The sequence below is a fragment of the Orycteropus afer genome, unplaced genomic scaffold (assembly GCF_000298275.1).
Source record: "Orycteropus afer afer isolate SDZICR_OR568_19922 unplaced genomic scaffold, OryAfe1.0 scaffold00136, whole genome shotgun sequence".
Classification (NCBI taxonomy): domain Eukaryota; kingdom Metazoa; phylum Chordata; class Mammalia; order Tubulidentata; family Orycteropodidae; genus Orycteropus; species Orycteropus afer.
The window spans coordinates 3187138-3206646 of NW_006921723.1; the positions used below are offsets into that span (position 1 = coordinate 3187138).

General features: G+C 49.2%; 1 protein-coding gene across 1 annotated transcript; it reads right to left on the reverse strand.

Moving 5' to 3' along the window:
* Positions 1-895: 895 nt before the first annotated feature.
* SUGP2 (SURP and G-patch domain containing 2) lies at positions 896-18208 on the reverse strand. Its single transcript, XM_007945375.1, has 9 exons — positions 18091-18208; positions 12737-14323; positions 8921-9041; positions 6784-7253; positions 6060-6171; positions 5050-5489; positions 3186-3247; positions 1580-1716; positions 896-1016 (listed from the first exon to the last, which is right to left on the reverse strand). The coding sequence occupies exons 1-9, from the start codon at positions 18206-18208 to the stop codon at positions 896-898; spliced, it is 3168 nt and encodes a 1055-aa protein (XP_007943566.1).
* Positions 18209-19509: the final 1301 nt, after the last annotated feature.

Below are 19509 nucleotides of genomic sequence, written 5' to 3' on the forward strand. Positions count from 1 at the left end.
TGTCCCATGTGTGGATGGAGTCCCTTCTGCTGGAAAATCCACCAAAGGGGCTGGAGGCCAGCACAGCTTCTGAACAGGGAACCAAGAAGACTTGCAGTACCTGCTGCTAAAAGCACTTGGAGGAAATGGAACAATCAACAGCATATCTGAAATGGCATATTCTGTTTTCTTCAAGAAAAGCCAGACAGACAGCTTTGTACCAGACAGTGGCACACCCTGGCCATCCGTGGCAGGCTCCAGGTCAGAACCGGGGTTAGAGAAATTGCTTCAGGCTTCCACCTCTCGTTATTTATGGACCACTTGGAAAGAGAACAATTTTGCTCAAACCCGAGTTGAATATTAGGGGTGGGGAGAGAGGAGCTGTTAGGACTTGGAAGAACGAGGATATTGACAAGCATGACCCCTATCAGAAGGATCTAAGACCCTAAGAAGTGATTCGACAAACCACCACCGCCGCCCCCATGACACGAGTGTCCACGCCCACCCACTACCTCCTGGGACGCCAAGTCCACTCTCGACTAGAGAACAGCCTGTTTCTTGTTGGTGGCACAGGGTGGGCGGCTGTCATCTGTGAGACAACTTGAGCGACAGAAGCCACAGGCGGCCCATCCCATGTACAGAGCAGGGAGCAGCCCACAGCCAGTGTGCACCATTGATCTGGGTTCTGGGTGGGAAAGCCACACACAGCTGTACTTGGCTCATTCCTTCAGCCAGTCCTGGGAGGCAGGGGGTTACACAGACCCACATCCAAACATTCCTGTTTCCCTTCCATAACTCCTGGGGTGTGGTGTTTGGGTGTGCATGTTTGAGGGCGGGAACATCAACCTTTCTGGGAGGAGTGTCAGTGTGCCCCAGGTTAGCTCGCAGCTCCGAAGGCACCCAGGTATGCACATACCTACTTGTTTGCTCGCTTATGTCTGTACATCTGCATCATCCTCTGGCGGAAGACGTCAAATGTGTCTTCTTTGTGTTCTTGCCCGTCAGCCCCCAGCCCTTCCCCCTCTGAGGCAGTTCCCCTGCAGGAGAAGGCACAGTGAGCCAGCCATGCACCTGAGCAGAGCCAGGTGCCAGGTGCTGGAGAGGCCTGGGCAGTCAGCATGGGGCACTTAAGTCTGCAGGGATGTTGAGTGCCAACCAGAGCCCCTGGTCACTCAGCAGTGTGCCAAACTAGAGGGCTGCGCTGTTTAGTTAAAAGCCTGTGGGTGTGAGAGGGGCAGCCCTAGGCGGGGCTCCCCCTCACAGGTGCCTGTTATGGGCTCCTGGGAAATTAAAGAGACTCTAAGCCTAACTACACAAAAATATCCCTCAGCTCACATGAGGACAATAAATGCAGCTGACGGGATTGACAAGTCGGTTACAGCTGGCATGGGCACAGAAAGGACTTGTGTGTGTGGACAGTAAGCCTCGTGTCTGAGCTGCTCTCGTTAAAATCAGAAACACGATGGCTTTAAGCCTATCTTCAGCACAAGGGGGACCAGAGTCTGGCTTGGGTCAAAGCACCGAAGGACCGGCCCATTGCAGCCACCCCCTCCCCAGGCGTGGCGCCGCCTACTGCCCACTGCAGCTCTGAACTACATACACACTGACTGGCTCCCGGATGCCAGCCCCACAGGAGCCCAGGCCATGGCCCTCTTTCCAGCCCATCTTCTGGAGCATCTGGAAGCCCACATTCTTGTCTGTCAGCTTCTGGTCTGCGAATTCTAAATCCTTGGGTTTCTGAGCAGAGAAAGCATATGGATTCAGCACAGCACTCAGCACAGCAAGGGGCCTCCCCTCTCCCAATGAAACAGCACTCAGCACAGCCCTTGGATTTTCCCTGGCTCTGACAGCCCTGAGAACAGAGCCCACACCTCTAGGTTTGGGACCCGTTCACCATTCAGTTGAGTGTGACATGCTGACGTGGGACACCACGGTCAACACAGTGGAACACAGAGCTGACTTTCTAGGGCCCCAACATCCCTGATATGGGGGGAGTATTTCTGGAACTGAGTTACCAGAGCTTAAGTGGGGTGTTACTGGCCTGAGGTCCCAGCAGGGTGGCTGAAATGCCTAGCCGTCAGTCCAGCCTCTCAGGCCTACTATAACCACACTAGTTGCAGCATTAAGACTATGAGGAAGACTCCAGGGTAGGGGCAGTGTGCATCCTGAGGCCTTGAGGTTAGTGAGCCCAGAGATGTGCCCCCATCTGGGTGCTCAGGCACTAGCTCTACCACACTGGAAAGCCAGAGCCAAAAGAACATGGTGGGGGAAGATGCAAGACCGGAGTACCAACCCAATGCTCTGGGGGGCAGTGGGGGTGGGGTGAGGGAGTAGTGGTGGCACCAGGCCTGCTGCTCGTCGGTCCCTGGGCTCACCCTGAAACAGGCAAAAAGATGTGGAGGTACATAGCTCACTAAAATGAAGTGGGAGCCCTGGGAGGTGAAACAGGACATGCATGTACACATGCATTTGTGTAGACGAATACATGTGTAAGCATACATGCAGGGTGGCAGGGTCACTCATTCCAGAAACTGCTTAAGAGGGAGCAGTAAGGGGTGTGGACTAGCCCAGCCTTTTGTGTCTTAACAGCAATCCTGTCTGGTCTCTCAGAGAATCAAGAGAAAAGCTATGACCTGAGGCAAGAGGTATAGGCAGATGCTGGGGGCCAGGCTGAGCACCTTCCTCTTCTATCTCATCCCAGCACGGCCCTAGGAGCCCCTAGGGGAGGCCACAGTCCTGACTCCCACCCCACAAGGCCGTGCCCTCAGCTCCAGCAGCCACTGTTCAACATCACCCACTCAGGGAGACCTGAGTCCATGTCATGTCACCATGATGGACTCTTCCCAGTATCTGTCTCTGTCAAGTGCATAGGCAGCACAGGGGCAGGGTGTCTGCTACAGTCCTTGTCCCACTGCTGGGGAGGGGGGTAGTGCGAGCACACAGGAGATGCCAACCACACAACGACCCAGCACATGCACCCTCCCAGCAACTCTCATCACTGTGACAGCCCTCAATGCTGACCATCCTGGAGGCAAAGTCTGACCTTGCCATCTCAGGTGACCACTTAATCAAGGGCTGACGACTCCACCTCCTAATCCTCAGGGAGGGAAGATGGCCTCCTTCATTCTGTTTGCTCACGTCTCAGTGGAAATATGAAGTTATCGACCACACTCTTCACAAGGACTCAAAGAGGTGGGCAATCTCACCTTCTTTTTAGACATGGGACGACCCCGGGGCCTGTCGTAGGCAATTCGAACTGGCTCATGAACTGGAAAAGAAAATGTAAACATATACATGTATGCACTGTCACCCAATCTATTTCGGGAGAAACTTCAGGGTCACAGCCCCTGATGACAAAAGGTACTTTTGACCTTTATGCCCCACCCCGACCCAGCCACACTTTAAGAGTTAAGAGTCAGTTAAGACTTGAGAATATCTACTTAGAAATGAAATGCCCCAAATTAATAACAAAGGAATTGATACTTGGACTGTCTGCCAGGACAGCAGGGATATATTTTGCTTCAATGGATGGATTATTCAGGGCACCCACCCATTGCATGTACTCCCATTCCCCTGGCAAGGATTAAAGTCCACATGAACTTTCCAGTAAATAGGAACCATGCTTCTCAGCCAAGATATGGCTTTCTGATGAAGAACCTAGAGCTCCCAGAAGAGAAAGAGAACTCCATTGTCCCCAAGGAGGACACGTCTGAATTCTGACATGTAGTTGCCACTTGGGACACATGTGAAGGACACAAGAGTTGTGACACAGTAGCTGGAGGTCCATTCTGTCCCCATGGCTTTTGAGTACAACCCCAGAGGGAGGGTGGCATTTGAATGCCCCCTGCTGTCACAGGATTGTGATGATACAGCTGGTCAGGTGGGACAGGGACTGAAACAAGCGTAAAGGATGAGGACAGTTCACCACAGTCCTCATTCCCCAACCCACTGGTCCCTGCCTCCCTCCTCCCCAGGTGATAACACAGGTGGAAGGTCATGAGAAGCAGCCTTGGCAGGAAAGGTGGTGTAGTGTAGACAGCCCACACCATGTGCTGGGAAGACACCAACACAAAAGGCCAAGCTCGCTCTGATTCTGTCCAGTGATGGTTTAAAAGAACCAGAACCCAGGGCAGGGCTGCAGGGGTGAGTAGGGAAGGGATGCTGTCCATTTCTCGAAAGGGATGAATTTTATCCTGTGTGAACAGACCTCAAGCACCCTAGTCTACCTCCAGGAGTGAACGCCAGCTCCATCTGGCAGTGAGGCACTGCCTGTGGGCCAAGGTTGGCAACAAAGAATGGAGCCTGCTCTGGACTCTGTGCTGCTGTGCTCCTCACTCCAGGAGTGAGCAAGGCTGCCCCCTGGTGTTAGACCAAACACAGGCAGGTGGACAAAGCCGGCAGCCCAAGGTCACAGGTGGAAAGGTGGCCCCTTCCTCGAGGGCTAGAGTACAGATACAGATGTACATAGCACCTGGGGCTCACAGGAAGCCCCCTGAGTGTTAGCTCCAGACCATGTAGAAACATGAGTTTTATCTTGCCATAAGTGAAACCTCACTTGGATGCAGATCCATGAAGTGCTTAAGCAAAAACACATTTACAAAGGAGTCCCTGGGTGGTACACATGGGTAAGCGCTTAACTCCTAGCCAGAAAGCTGGCCAGTCAAACTCACCTAGAGGGGCCTCGGAAGAAAGGCCTGGAAATTTGTCACCTAAAGGTTACAGACTTGAAACCCCTGTGGAACACAATTCTAATCTGCACTTGTGGGGTTGTCAGTGAGTCAAAATGGACTTGATGTCAACCAACAACCCCCACCCACACACACAGATGACAAGAAAGCCACGCACTGTGGGCACACAGACCTGGGCACTTGCCAATACACTGCTCCAGGGGCTGGAAGACTGTGGGGAATTCATGTACTGACAGATTAGATCACCATCATTAGGGTACAGGCAGAGGCAGGATGGGGGTAGGTTAGGAAGAAAAGGGCCCACAGCATCCAAACCCACCTTCACTGTGCCCATGTCCCCTGCAGGAAGTGCAGAAACACCCCCAACCCCCACAGCTCTCACCTTTGGGCTCCTCAATAAGACACACCCTCTTCGGGGCCGGGATCATGCCAACCTTCAGTGACTTGCTGCTGACCCTCTTTCGGGGGAAGTAGGTCCCTGAAGGGGCCTGAGATGGGGCAGGGGTGCTGGCCGGGTCATCCTCAGTGGCCACACTTGGGAGCCCATCAGCAGGGGTGCTGCCCTCAGAGCCCCCAGATGCGTCGGTCACTCCTCCTGGCCCAGAGGCCTCTCCAAGAGCAGGGGCTTCCTCCTCATCCTCTTCCTCCTCCTCCTCCACCTCAGCCTCTTTCTGAGGAGGCTCGTCCTGACCCGCCCTGTCCCCTTCCCGGGAGTCCACACGGAGGGTGAGAGGAGATGATGGAAAACAAATAGAGGGGCAAAGTTCAAACACTTTCATCCGATAGAACTTGAAAGCTGAGCTGTTCTGGTCATGTAGGAACCTGGAGTGAGAGATATGCAGGTCAGGAGGGAGCTAGAGGCACAATGTGATGAACTCTGTCTTCCCCTTCATAGTGCCCCTACCTCAGCCTGACCCCAACGTCCTGAGAAACAGGGCCATAACGCTCATCCCCACCCTGCACAAGGATGTCATCACTGTGGAATTGGCCATCATCAGAACCCAAGTCAGGACTGACGACCAGAGACTAGAAGCGAGGCTGAGCTGCCTCTTGCCACAATGTGGCGGGGGACGGCCAGGCTCCCTGGCAACCTGGGCCAGAGGAAGAGTCACCGTGGGCCACATGCCCTACAGGGCTGGTCTCTACCTCCCTTCTGGCCCTATACAGCTCCCTGGACACATGGGCTATTTCCTGGCCCCTCTGTCCCAAGGATTCCCTCTGTCCCTTTCCTTAGCCAACTCTGCTTGGTTTTAAGCTCATGAAAACGTCCCTCTAGAGAGCTTTTCCTGATGCCTCCAAAAGACCAGAGACTTCTACTTCAGTGTGTCTGCCCCCCATGCCTCCACAAAGTAGAATGGATCTATAACTCTCTACACGCCCAGCAGTACACACCACAGGTCAGGGTTGTCAGAGCTGTTCTCGATGCTGAATTGCTCTATCTCTGGTCCCACCTGAGCAACAAACCGCGCCAGCTTCTCAGCCGTTTCCATCGTCTTTGCATCAACTGTAAACACAAACGCATTGTCGGGACTGGCTCCAAGCGAATGGTAATAGGGGGCCCATGGGCCCCCTGCCTAAAATCCAACCATAAGTGGACATGCCCAGGAAGCTAGCAGGAATGAGGTACACAATCCTGTTACATCAGCTAAACTGGTGGTCTAGGACCCCCACTGCTGCCTGTAAACCTCCCACCACCCCTGCAGACTCTGTTCTGAGTTGTCTGTCATGCAGTAAGGTGGCTGGTGTGGTAGCTGTGCAGGATGGGGCCCTCACTCCTGGGATGAAAGCTCTGTCCACAGGAACAGCCTAGGTGAAGGCCAAGGCACCACTTAGAGAACCTGTAGGTTGGCTAGCCCTGAGGAGGGAGACAGGGGACCCTGGGGAGGAAGAGGCAGGTCAAGAGACAGCAGCAGTTCCAGGAGTCAGAGTCCAGATGAGATGTTCTGCACAGATGTGACGAGGGAGCCAGGGTGGCCCTCCTGGGAGCTCATCCTGCAAGGCCCCTCACTACAACCAGGCCTCACCAGGCTGTGTGGCCACCTCTCTGGGAGAACCAGGAGATCAGGGTCAGGATGGGGCCTGGGGGAAAGGGATGAGCAGGGATGGTGGCACTTACCATCAGCAGATGAGCAGGGAGAAGCAGTCTTAGGGGCTTCGGGGGCATCTACTTCTGCCGGCTTGGGCGGTGGGCTTGAGGCTTCCAAGCTGGGGTCCTGAGGAGTGGGTGCTGCTGGCTCTGCCGGGCAGTCCCTTGCAGAAACATCTCCTTGGGGCTTGGTGGGCACCCCTCGACTCTGGTGCCGCAGCTTGGCACCCGATGAGAGGAGAGTCTGGGTGCTAGTGGTTGTGCTCCTTGCCTTCCAGCCCCGGAACCCTGGTGCACGGAGGAGACCCCGCCGCCGCCGCCCTGGGAGGAGCCGTCTCTTGAGGCTCCGCACAGCCCTGGCATAGAGCATGGCCCTGACTGCACACTCTGCTGAGCTTGGCTGCTGGCCGTCACTCCTTGAGGCCTGCTTCCCCCGCTGCACTTCTGCCAACCTCAGCTTGTAATACTTGTATTCCAGGCTGTCCTCATCAGACAGGAACCTATGAAAGACACGAATAGCAGAATAGGTGTCAAGATACCAAGCTGCTACTGAAAGCAGTTCTACTGAGCACTTTCTGAGAGCGGGGTCCCCTGAGGTCCTTGGGCCAGGCACAGACACTATCCCACAGAGTGACTGTACAGGGCATCACTGAGTGCTCCAAGCCCCTCCTCTACTGTCCCCAGTGGCACAAAGAGGCCATGGGTGGCACCAGCACTCTGCTGCTGATATCCTTGCCTTCTGGGGCTGGGGGACTCCCTCAAGCAGTCCATCTCTGGTATCATTAGATAGAAGTTTGTGCCTTTGAAGAATCTCTACTAGCTATATAGAGTATATTAGGTCCCATCCACAAGACTATGACTCTTAGACACTCTTCCTAAAACCAATTCACCCCTGTGGCTAAACTTTCAACCAAAAAGCAGACAGGCCTGTGATGTGAACAGTAACACCAGGGAGGTATGTGCTCCTTAGAACAACCATACATACGAGATCAAAGAGTAGCATTTGCCCAGGGATAAAGCTCAGAAGGCGGGAGGGATAAGAAAGAAGGATGAAGGGAAATGGTAAACACAAGGAGGAAGTGAACACTGAAGAGTGCTATTACATTGTGGGGATTGCAATAAATGTCACAAAACAAAACATGTATGAATTGAATGGAAAACCAATTTGCTCTATAAACCTCCACCCAAATCACAATTAAAAGTTTAAAAAAAAAACACACCCTACCAGTCCCATATTGCTACAATGTTAGTAGAAAAGACATTAACTAAAGAGGAACTATAACTAGATGGTCTATGGAGGAATGTCTGTGCTTGCTAATTAAAGAAAGAACACAAGCCAAGATGTCACTCAAGTGCAGGTCCAGCATGCCCAGGGTGGCTTCAGGGTATACATTTCCGCAGGAATCACAGAATGTAATCCAATGGTATACCTTAAAGGTCTCAACCAGGGCTACCATGCCCCCCACCCAGGTACTAGGCAGCATCTGGAGACATTTCTGGTAGTTACAACCAGGATGGAGGGTACTACTAACATTGGCAGCATCAGTGGGTTGGGGGCAGCCAAGGATGGTGCTTACATCCTCAAATGCACAGGATGGCCCCTCTCAGCACAGAATCATCTTCAAATGTCAACAGTGCCAAGGGTGAGAAACGTTGACACAGATCAAAAGCTTTTAGAATGCTTTTACTCTGGCCTAGCAATTCCATTCCCAGATATTCCCCTAAATAAAACTGTCAGAAATGTAGACAGAAAAAAATACAAGCAAAAAATGCTCATCATGATGTTATTATTTAGAGTGGGAGATAAACAGATACATCTAAGATCCCACCAATGGCAGAGGTATGTAGGTCTGCTACCTGTGTAAGATGGAATATTATGCAGCCACGGACAAAATTATGTGAAGTGAAAAACACAGGACAACTGTAGAGAACACACTGTGGGGAAAAAAGGGGAGAAAACAACCCAATGTCACACAGCCCAGATACACGACTCTAGCCTGTTCCTGCTGTTGGGTAGATATGGCAGAGCTGGGGCCTGGCCCCAGTAAGCGTGGCCCAAACTCATGCTCTTCCAGCTGTACCACACCACATCTTATACATCCTGCCCTCTGCCCTCATCAGCTCTGTGGGAGGGATATGTTGGTTTTTGTGGCATCTAAAGACCTACCAGTGAGCAGGGTCCTCCTTAAGTGTGGCTCGCTCTCTGGGAGACAGGCTCCCTTCCACGACACGCATCACCAGCTTGTCAATGGTCTCCACCACCTTGTGGCCTGCTCGTTGGGGCACAGCTGGAACACAGAAACCATGTGAGGCCCAATAAGACCAAGAAAATCAGTCACAGCCCAAGAAAGAACCATTCAGAAGACAGGAATGCTCCTTTACAAAAGACTAACTGAAAAAAGGCAGGCAGTGTTTCCATTCTAGAAACTAACACTTAAAAATACTTGTCCAAAAGATCTAACAGTATAACCACTATGACAGAAAGAGTCACAAGCTTATGATGAAAACCCAAAGCAATTTCTATATATATACTTATATACATATAAGGAGCTCTTGTGGTGCAATGCCAAAAGCATGTGACTGCTAACCAGAAGGCTGGCAGTTTAAACCCAATAACCACTCCATGGAAGGAAGATGGGGCAATCTACTTCCGTAAAGATTTACCGCCTCGAAAACCCAATGGGGGTCACTATGAGTCGGAAGAGACTTGATGACAATGAGTTTTTTGGTATACGTAAATATACACATATACGTATACATAGAGCTTTGGTGGTATAGCGATTAAAACATTCTTCTGCTAACCATAAGGTCGGCAGTTTGAACCCACCAGCTGTTCCACGGGACAAAGAAGAGGCAGTCTGCTTCTGTAAAGATTTACAGCCTTAAAAACCCTATGTTCAACAGGGTCACTATGAGCTGGAATTGACTTGACGGCAGTGGGTTTGGTTTGTGTGCATACGCATATTAACATGGAGTAATAAGATATGTTTCACGTACCACTTAACAACTTAAATGTCCACAATGTAATATTAATGGAAAACACAAAAACATAACCAAAAGCACAAACCAAACCTATTGTGCACTCTGACTCATAGAGACCATATAGGACAAAACAGAGCTGCCCCATATATAATTTTATTAAAGAATAAGTGGCTCAGAGCCAATAGACTTTCAAAGGCCATGACCTGTGTAGACCCCTGCAGCCACTCCTGGAGAGGAAAGCCCTGAGAGCACAGAGGGTGAGTGACGTCGAGGGCCAGAGGCGGGCCCCAGTGTGGGGCTAGAAGTCCTCTCCCAAAAATGCATCCTTTAGAGGTGGCTTTTGAAAAAAACAGAGCTCTGGTGGCAGAGTGGTTAAAGTATTTAGCTGCTAATCAAAAGGTTGGTGGTTCAAACCTACCAACCAATATGCAGGAAAAAGATGAGGCAGTGTGCTGCTACAAAGATTTATAGCCTTGGAAACCCTGTGGCATAGTCCCAGTATCCTATAAGGTTGCTATGAGTCAGAAGTGACTCATTGGCAGTGGTTAAAAGAGTCATGATCAATGAATTTAACCAAAGCAAATGGCTGTCCTGCTCCCCCCCCCCCAAACAGATCAGAAACAGTGGCCTGCCCTAACACGATCCCTAGTTTGGCCCAGTGCAGGTCCCCTCCCTGTCTTTGTACTCCCATGGGGTATGGGAGGCACTGAGACATGCAGCTAAGGACATACACGCTCCACCCAGGAGCTGACCTTGAACTTGGTCCCTCTTGGCTTTGGAGCCCCTAGTAAAAGGCCACCTAAGTGCAATGTAAATTAATGTAATGTAATGACACAGCAAACACTGCAACAACACATATGCATTTTCCATATACCTCAAGGCAATGGCATGACACCATCTGAAGGGGCCTGCGGATCAGATCACAGCACTACACACTCCAGACTATGAGTGGTGACTAGTCCCTTCTTACACAACCCTCTTCAGTATTGCTATCACCCTGACTTCTACCATCACCACATCTGGGGAGTGGGGAGGGAGTCTGGCTTCAGCCCTGAGTCCTTTCCTGCAGACTAACTGTAACAAGCTCTCTGGGGGTTGAGGTGGCCACCTAGGCATGTGGGACTTAACATGGGGCCTGGCTAAGTCTCCCTTGGAGGTTGCAGAAGGAGTGAAGACAGGTATAAGATGGACCCACTTGGCTTGGGGCACTGCAGTGGAAGCCAGAGGGATGGAAGAGAGAATGCTGACACATTTCCTTGCAGCATCAGGCACATCTGAGCTGGGAGCACCACTCCTGGGAGCAAGGCTGCTTTGACCTCTTTCATGGTCCTTCCAATCATGAGCCAGTGCTTTGATTGCTGGTTCCTAGGCGCACCCAGTGACCTGTCAACCTCCAGCTAATACAGAAGATGAGTGGGGGTGGAAAGGTGCCTACACCCACCTGGGACAGCCTGGCTGATGCCCGCATGGCCGCCCATTAGCCTCCCAGCTTCCCCAGGGCAAGCAAGGCCTCCCATTCTCCCCAATCCCAGTGCAGACATGGCTGCTCACACTCTACTCTTAAGAGCCTGGGAACTTCTCAGAGGCAAGGATCATGAAATGTTTTTCCTCTCATCATATTTCTGGAGGGGACTGACTGCATTGGAACAAGGATCTTAACCTTAGCTTCAGGGGGTAAAAACTATAGGCAGAAATTGTAGCCAAATCGTGTACAAATATAAGTGCAATTTTTTTTTTTTTTAAGCAAAAGTTACAACTCAACATGAGATCCACAAAGGGTGAATGTCTGAGGATTTCAGTGGGGACAGTTTCTTGACATGTTTACAAGCTGGATGGCAGACACGTATACATGTAGTTCCTACTCCAATGACACCATCTTAAGTCAGTTTTGATGTAACTCCGATAACTTTTTTTAAGTTTTCATTATTATTGCTTTTTATATCAGTACCTTTATAAATATGATCTTTATCTTTGGGAGTTGAAAACATTACATATAAACTTACTGATATATTTTATTTAACATTATATGTAACACGTATTACTCATAAGATATACTCACACAACTCGGGACCATGGTCCCAGGGGACATCAAGCTCAACTGGCATAACCCACTACACAAAGACATTGTTCCACATTCTACTTTGGTGAGTAGCAACTGGAATCGTAAAAGCTTTTAAGCAATCATCTAGATGCAACGATGGGTCTCCCTTCGTCCAGAGGAAAGAAGAATGAAGAAAACCAAAGATGCATGGAAACAATCAGACCATGCAATCCTCAGCCTGCATGACCATGAGACCAGAAGATGGTCCCTGGCTAAAACTCAAAATCATTAAAAAAAAAAAAAAAAAGACCAGGTTTGCTGGTCTGATAGAGCCTGGTGAGACTCTTGAGACTATGGCCCCTAGCTGCCCTTCAGGTCTGGAATTGAACTCACTCCTATGACTTCAGCCAAATACAAGAAGGCATATAGGCTGACCATTTACATCAGATAGATACATTTATTGGAGAGATCAATCATGTGAGAACAGAAGGGCTATGTGTGCACACGGAGACAGCTCGGGGGGCAGGAGTACATGGGAAGGAAAGACACAGGAAAGAGGTAACTACGGGGAGGAAGTGGGAAGAGAGCTGTTACACTGTGGGAAACTGCAGTCAATGCCATGAGAGAAAGTATACGTGAGCTGCTGTATGGAAAGTGAATTTGCTCTGTAAACTTTCACCCAAATCACAATAAAAAAAAAAAAAAAAAAAAAAAAAAAAGCACTCTCAAAGAAAAAGAGAAACCAAAAACCACAGCTGTCATAACTGTGGTACGTTATAACCTGAGTATGTCATAAGTCAGGGACTACCTATACTTACCAATGTGAGTCACCTACTAAAATCATGATGTTTCCAGGTGGCTATAGAATGTCCAGTCTGGGTGAAAATCTCAAAGGAAATAAGAGATATGTCTCAAAAGAAAAAACAAACAAGCCACAACAAACAAACTTTCCCTCCTTACCATCACTGAGGTCACTTGGGGCCTTGGTCTGAATGTCAGGTTTCAGGGAAGGAATTGTCTTTTCCTCTTCTTGTGTTGGTTCAGGTACAATCTTCCTAATCTGGAGTGGGTACCCACTAGTGATCAGCCAGGCCTTCAGATGGTCTATGTACTCTCTTCCAAACAAAGTGGAGTCCTCAAAGTTTGGAAATGCAGCAGGAGAGGGAGCTGTATCTTGGAGGCCAATGGCTTCTAAGATTTTCTCTTGCCGGAAAGAAGAGGCCAAGGAAAATGTCTGTCCCAGAAGGGCCAAGGACTTGCGGCAGAGAGAGTTGGTGGTCTCCAGAGCAATGGCCAAGTCCAGGGGGTTGGTGAGAGTCTTCATCTTGACGCTGAGCTCGTAGGCATTGCAGGCCATGAGCAGGGGTGTGACGCTTTTCAGAAGCCTGTCTTGCAGCCTCATTATGTACTTGTCAAAGGGCTTTATGATTTCAAAAAAGCAATTTTTGGTTTTCACAGCACCTTTGTCTAAAAGCAGGTTTAAAAGGTCATTATCAACTCGAGGTGTTTTCAAAGCAGAGTGCTTTAAAAATTTGATAGTAAAAAAGCAAAAATCTCTGTGCTCTGGCTTTAAGGAGCATTTGAACGAGGCAAGCATTTTAGCACAGGTTTCAGTTTCAAGCTCAAATAGAGTCTGAAAAAGTTGGGAAAATTTAACATCATCTTTTATGGTGTGAAATCCTGCCCATTTGATGATTTCTATCCCAAATCGTGAGAAAACATCAGACTTATCTATGATGTCGAAGCTCATCTTCCTTCTGGGGAGCCGGACATTCTTCAGATCGAGCCCCAAGGGCATCTTCTGCACAGGGAACTGGATATCTTCTGGCCCCGGGTTCGTCCCAAGGGTCACATCAGGACTTAGGGTGGTTTTCTGGACTTGGTTAGTGGCCTGAGTTTTGGGAGGAATACGACTTAGAGCAGGTGCTTTCTTCGTGTTCACGTTTCTTAGTGTAACGAGTTTCCCAACATCTCCTTTGGCCTTGAGCATAGCCTGAGTTTCCCCCTTTCCCAGGAGACCACTTTCCTGGTCAGCAATGTTGAGAACACGACTTCTGCCCTGCACGTGGCTGCTGCCCCGATGCACAGGATCTGCCTCACCTGGATGGTCCAAGTCATAATCTTGACTCTCCTTCTCCAAACACTCCTTATCAATGAGCCTGGAGGAGCCAAAGTCCCCCAATATTGAAGGGCCAAATGTATACTCCTGTGACCAAGAGGAATCTTGAGAAACTGGATGGCCAAAGTCTTGTTCCCAAGAGCCATGGAGTGCAAATTTCCAGTCCTGAGAATGTCCCAATTTCCGGTGGCCAAAGACCTGGTCCCGAGAGTCAGAGTGGGAAAAATCCAACTCTTTGTGAAAGTAGGTATCATCACTCACGGAAGGGGTGCTGGATCTGAAGGAAGGCCCTGGAAATACATCTCCTCTGAGGCCTTCTCTACCAGTGTCCCGAGAATGGGTTACAGACCTGCTGAGAGAGTACCTGGCCTCACTGTGAATATCGTCATACATTTCTGCTGTGGGTCGGGGGATGGTCCTCAAGAGATCTGAAACACACAAATCAAAGAGAAACACACAAGCCACTCAAACAGAGGCTATACATATGATCCTTCTGCCCAGAGGTGTTCTGTGAGGTCAGAGTGCTTTTTACAAACTTGCTTTTGTCACCAACATATGAGATCTATGCATTTTGCTTAAAAAGCCTGGACTTACCATTTAGGAAAGCAGAAGACTAGAAGCATGGGGCCCTAGTGACAGCCTCTACTCCCCTCTCTCCTTCAGATCCCCTGTCCTACAAGTATATGGGGTAGCAATTCTTTTTAGACTCAGGGAATGCTGCTTGGTCCTCAAGTCACCTGGACGTCTTTATTGTGACTTTGTTGTTGTTGTTGTTATTTGCCATCAAGTCGGCCCCGACTCATAGCTATTGTGACTAGACTGTCTATTTCTGCTTCTGTCTCAGGTTCTATGGGGACCACCTGCCCTCAGGCATTCCCAGGAGACACTACTGCCCACAGTCTGCAGTCAGGCTAAGCCATGGCTGACCATCCCCCCCACTTGCACAATGACTGGCCCAAGGCAGCAGATACTGTCACTCACAAAGGTCTGCTGGGCCCATCAGCTCTCTTTCTGGAGCTGAGTAATGAGGCTGCAGCAGGGAGTAGGGAAGGCAGAAGTTAAAAAGCTCCATCCAGAGAAGCCATGGTAAAAATGGAACAGCTTGTGCCACTTGTCCTCTATGCGGAAAGTACACTAAAACACATGTCTGCATTTGTTGATATATGCAAGAAGCTGGGAGCACACGTGAACTATGGGTACATAGGAACCATACACTAAGAGAAACTTATCACTGAATGCCTCTTTACCTGGCTGTTGAATCAGAACCCATTACGTATTTTAAAACAATCAAATGAAAAATAAAGGAGCAGAGAGCGATGTCATGAGGTTGTCACAGGCCAGAGAGGCCAAGAAACTGCAGCGAGGCTCCTTTATCACCAGTCTTTACAGAGCACTGACTGTTGAGTGCTGCTCCTGGCACACAGTTATAGTAAGGAGACCAAATAGTGAAGTCCTACTCTCCTGGGGATGCTTCCTCAGTGGGGGCTAGATGATGACCAAAAATGGTCAGAAGTGAGCTCCAGGGAGAAGGATCAGGCAGGCTGGCAAGCAAGCAGGGATAGGTGAGAGAGGGGTGAAGAGAGGGTATGTGGGGGATAGGTGAGTAGGGGCCATGTGTGGGGGATAGGTGAACAGGGGCCGCCACTTGTATGCAGAGTGGTCGGGTAGGGCTGCTCTGACACATGAATGGCAGTGGCAGAGAATGGAGGCCTAGGCTGCCTGGCTATTGTGGAGCCCTCAGGCAAGTCCAGAGGTGGGGCAGAGGATTGGGTGTGGGTGGTATAGAGAGAATGATGAACAAAGGATAGGAGGAGGTTCCCAAGCTGTGCTATCTCCAGATAGCAAAAATAATAGCACAAAGGTCCCCAAATGATTCTAACATGTGAGAACAAAGTCAGGGAACTGTGGCAGGAGAAGACGCCCCAATGAACTGTAGTTTACTCCGAATGGGAAAGAAGGTTCATGAAGGGCTCTGAGCAGAAACTGATCTCTGGCCACTACACGGGGGCAAGAGTGGATGCAGAGGTCTGTGTGGAGACCACCACAACGATCCAGACTTTGGCTACCAGAGTACTGGGGCATGGTTTGAGTGGTACCATTATAGGGGGTGGTGGCTGAGTTCTATACAGTATTTGTCAAATTTCCTGATTTACAAGGAAGCAGGAAGTTCAAAGTAGAGCAGAGATAAAAAGTGAGACTCACCAACCAATGACCCCACAGCTTTAATGACAGAGATGGTTCTAGAACCTAGTGTTTCTTAGATTTCTAGTTCCATACCCCCAAAATCCTTCTGTAAGTAATTGTGTTTTAGCATTTGATCCTCCAGATGAAGACAAACCAACATCTAAATTTTCATGTGTATTAATAATTGAGTTATATAAGCAAATATTTCAGAAAATAGAAAAATCACATTTACCTGAAGGCATAAAGGATATAGATAAGAAGCCTTTCATATCTCCCTCCTAACTACTTAATTTTGCAGGTCTTTTAATGAGAATGTTTTTGCACAGTTGTTCACACATTTGAACTCTCAAAATCTAGAGACAGCCTCTGAGCCTGTTTCTTCAGGCCCAAAGAGAATAAGGACAGTTATCTCAGCACCAAGCACTCAGGTTAAACCAACACTGCAAGCACTGTGCTTCTCCAGGCCAAAGGCTCACAAACTCCTATAGCCTGTTTTCTTGCCTGTGGTGCTGCCCTGGGGCATGAGCAAAGTATACCAGGTACAGTAGGTTGAGAGAGTGCAGTCAATTGCTTAATGTGGCCCTTCTAGCCGCTGTCCTCCATTCTGTGATTATTGTAAATCATATTATCCATGCCTGTTTGGGGTGGTGTGGTAGTTAAGGTCGGTTATCAATTTGGTTGGCAATCGGCTCTGTGGTGGGATTTGCCTTGAGCTGATGATTGTTAAAACCATCCACTTGGGTTATTTCTGTTGGAGCAACACAGGTGGAATGTATCTTGAGTCCTGCCTTGCTGGAGGGTATAACTCAAATTACACCCTTAGCTTCCTTGAGGGTATACATGAATCTCCTGAGAAGGTCTGCCCTCCTTTTGTTCTGGTTCTGTTTTGGCTCACCCTCATCTCACCCCTGGATTTGGGACAGCAGCCGTCATCTGATCTGCTGATTGAGGTTCATCAAACCCCAAGAATTGGGAGGATCCTCCAGACCCACTCACAGACCTGGGACTCGCCAGCCTGCTAGCTTCCACCACTACTACGTGAGATGAACCCTCGGGTGTCTGTGAGTTCTGTGAGGTGTTACAGTGAAATACAGAAAACCCTAAGATGGGGGAAATTACTGGGAGGAGGAGTTAATGTCTGAAATGACGGAGTGGCACAGTAGTTTGGATATCTGGGTATCTTTAACCTCCACCTCATGGGGACTGGCCTTGTGCTGATCTTTCTGAGAGAAACTGTTCAAGCAGAGAGGCAAATCAGTCAGGAGGCCTGGGGAGGCTTCTTAGGGGAGGTACCTCTAAACAAGTCTTGTGCCTGAGGATTTAACCAGGCAAAGCAAGGTGTGCAGACATCACAGCATCCCTGGAGTGTGAAGAATGGGGCAAGACACGGGAGTCGGGAGCCTTGCATCCACAGTATCCTAGCAGGGAATATGTGGATACCGTGTTTATTTTGCTAGCACAGCACAAGATTTACGGGGACCGTTTTCCAGCAGGGCCTGCTCAGCAGCTCCACAGACCCCTACTTCCTCTGCTTGACCCAATCCAAAGCACACATCAGGCACCTGACTGCTCCTGTACTCATCTGAGGATCTAACCCTGCAATGGAGAGCCCTCGGACTCCAAACAGGGCTTTGGCCCTGTGAGAATGACGTGAACAGCTCTGTGTGGCATTAAGTAGGGAGTAGATGTGAGGGGAGATAAGACCTGGGAAGAGCTCAAAGTGGACAGTTATGGTGGGGATAAGGCCTGATTGATTCAAGAATCTATCCATTCTATCTTCCATTCAAGATGGAAGAAGGAGGCCTAGAGAAGAAGGTTGAGAACTAGCCACAGGCTTCCAAAAACTTGATAGTGACAATACCTTCACCTTGGTCTGCATGGTGACGTGACAGGTAAGTCCAGAGAAAATCTTCTAACAAGTAATAATCAGAGGGGTTCATAGTTTGCTTGAATCACTGAAATTCTCTTGCCTGGTACCCAATAGTTTCCCTCAAAAAACACTTCAATTTACCTTGAGCTTTAAACTGAAGAGTCTCACCTATAGCCTCAGCACTGGAGTCCACGTATCGCTTGGCTTTTTCTTGCAACACAGCATCAAAAGTCTCCTGTGCAATCCGCCTTGCTGTCATGCTTCTCCAACCTGTAGTGAGGGGAGAAAAGGCACTGAGGATGACCACATATACATCCCTCAAAGAGACAAGGCAACAACAATCCAGCAAGGTACTTCAAGAGGGCAGGCCAGACTCTTCTAAGGAGGCCTCTGCCCTCAGGAAACCTCTAGTTACGAGCCATCTGAGAAGAGAAAGTGATCTCAGACGAATAATTTTCTTCTCTAAGCTCATTTCCTTGGAGTCTGTTAAAAGAGGCTCTGTAAGGATTGGGCATACAGCAGTGTGTGGGAGCATAACTCAGTGCCCAAAGTGGTCAGCAAAGACATGATGGTTATCTTCCCATTTCACAGATGGGTCAAGAGACCTAAAGAGCTGATTTCCCACAGCCTCTTTACAAATGGGTGGTGTGACCCTAGACTAGTGACAATGACAACAACTAGCATCTACTGGGGCTTATTCCCTTGCAGACTCTGTTATCAAGAGAGGCATGATTTCACCTACTTCTTGCAACAACCCACTAAAGAAGCAGGTCCTGCTATGAATGCCATTTTACACAGGTTAAGAGATCTGAATAGAGCAAGCAGTTAAACCCTTGATTACTAACTGAAAGGCTGGCAGTTTGAACCTACCCAGTGGCACCATGGAAAAAAAATGCTTGGTGATCCGCTTCTGTAAAGATTGTTTAGTGAATGTTCAGTCAATTGCAACTCATGGCAACCCCTTGTGCACAGCAGAACTGCTCTATGGAGTTTTCAAAGCTGTGACCTTTCAGAAGCACATCACCAGGCCTGTCTTCTGAAGCTTCTCTGAGTGGGCTAGTTAACTGGTTCTTTCTGGTAAGACCCCCTGAGGAGAATTTGCATTTTCACCCCAGAAGATTCTTAAGATTCTCCAGGTGATTCTTAAAGGTCCCATCCCAGATATACATTAGAATCACCCATGAATCTTGTTAAAATGTAGATTCTAATTCAGTGTATTTGGGGTGAAAATACCTCAGAAGGTCGAACCAGAACGAACTAGTTCTAAGTGCTGCTTTGAACTACCAAACGTTCCACTAGCAGTTGAGCAAACTGTACCACCAGGCTTTCCTTCCAAAAAGCATAGAAACTCCTATGGAGCTCAGCTCTACTCTGTAACCCGGGGGGTCGCCTTGAGTCAGGATCGACTCAAAGGCAACAAGTTTTCCTTGCTTTGGTAAGGGACCCATCGACGGTCGGACAGCCGGCAGCTGAACCAGGGCCCAAAGCCCGGGGCCTAGACAGTGAGGACAAAGCCCAGGAGACCAAGCAGCAACCTTCAAGACCCCAATACCCACATCC

Excerpts from the sequence above, each read along its gene's own strand:
- SUGP2 (XM_007945375.1), bottom strand. The coding sequence starts at position 18,208 with ATGACAGCAAGGCGGATTGCACAGGAGACTTTTGATGCTGTGTTGCAA. Across the intron at positions 5,490-6,059 it reads TCTGACAACCCTGACCTGTG|GTTCCTACATGACCAGAACA; the intron begins GTGTGTACTGCT and ends CTCTCACTCCAG. Across the intron at positions 1,017-1,579 it reads ATCCGGGAGCCAGTCAGTGT|GGGAACTGCCTCAGAGGGGG; the intron begins GTATGTAGTTCA and ends CTTCTCCTGCAG.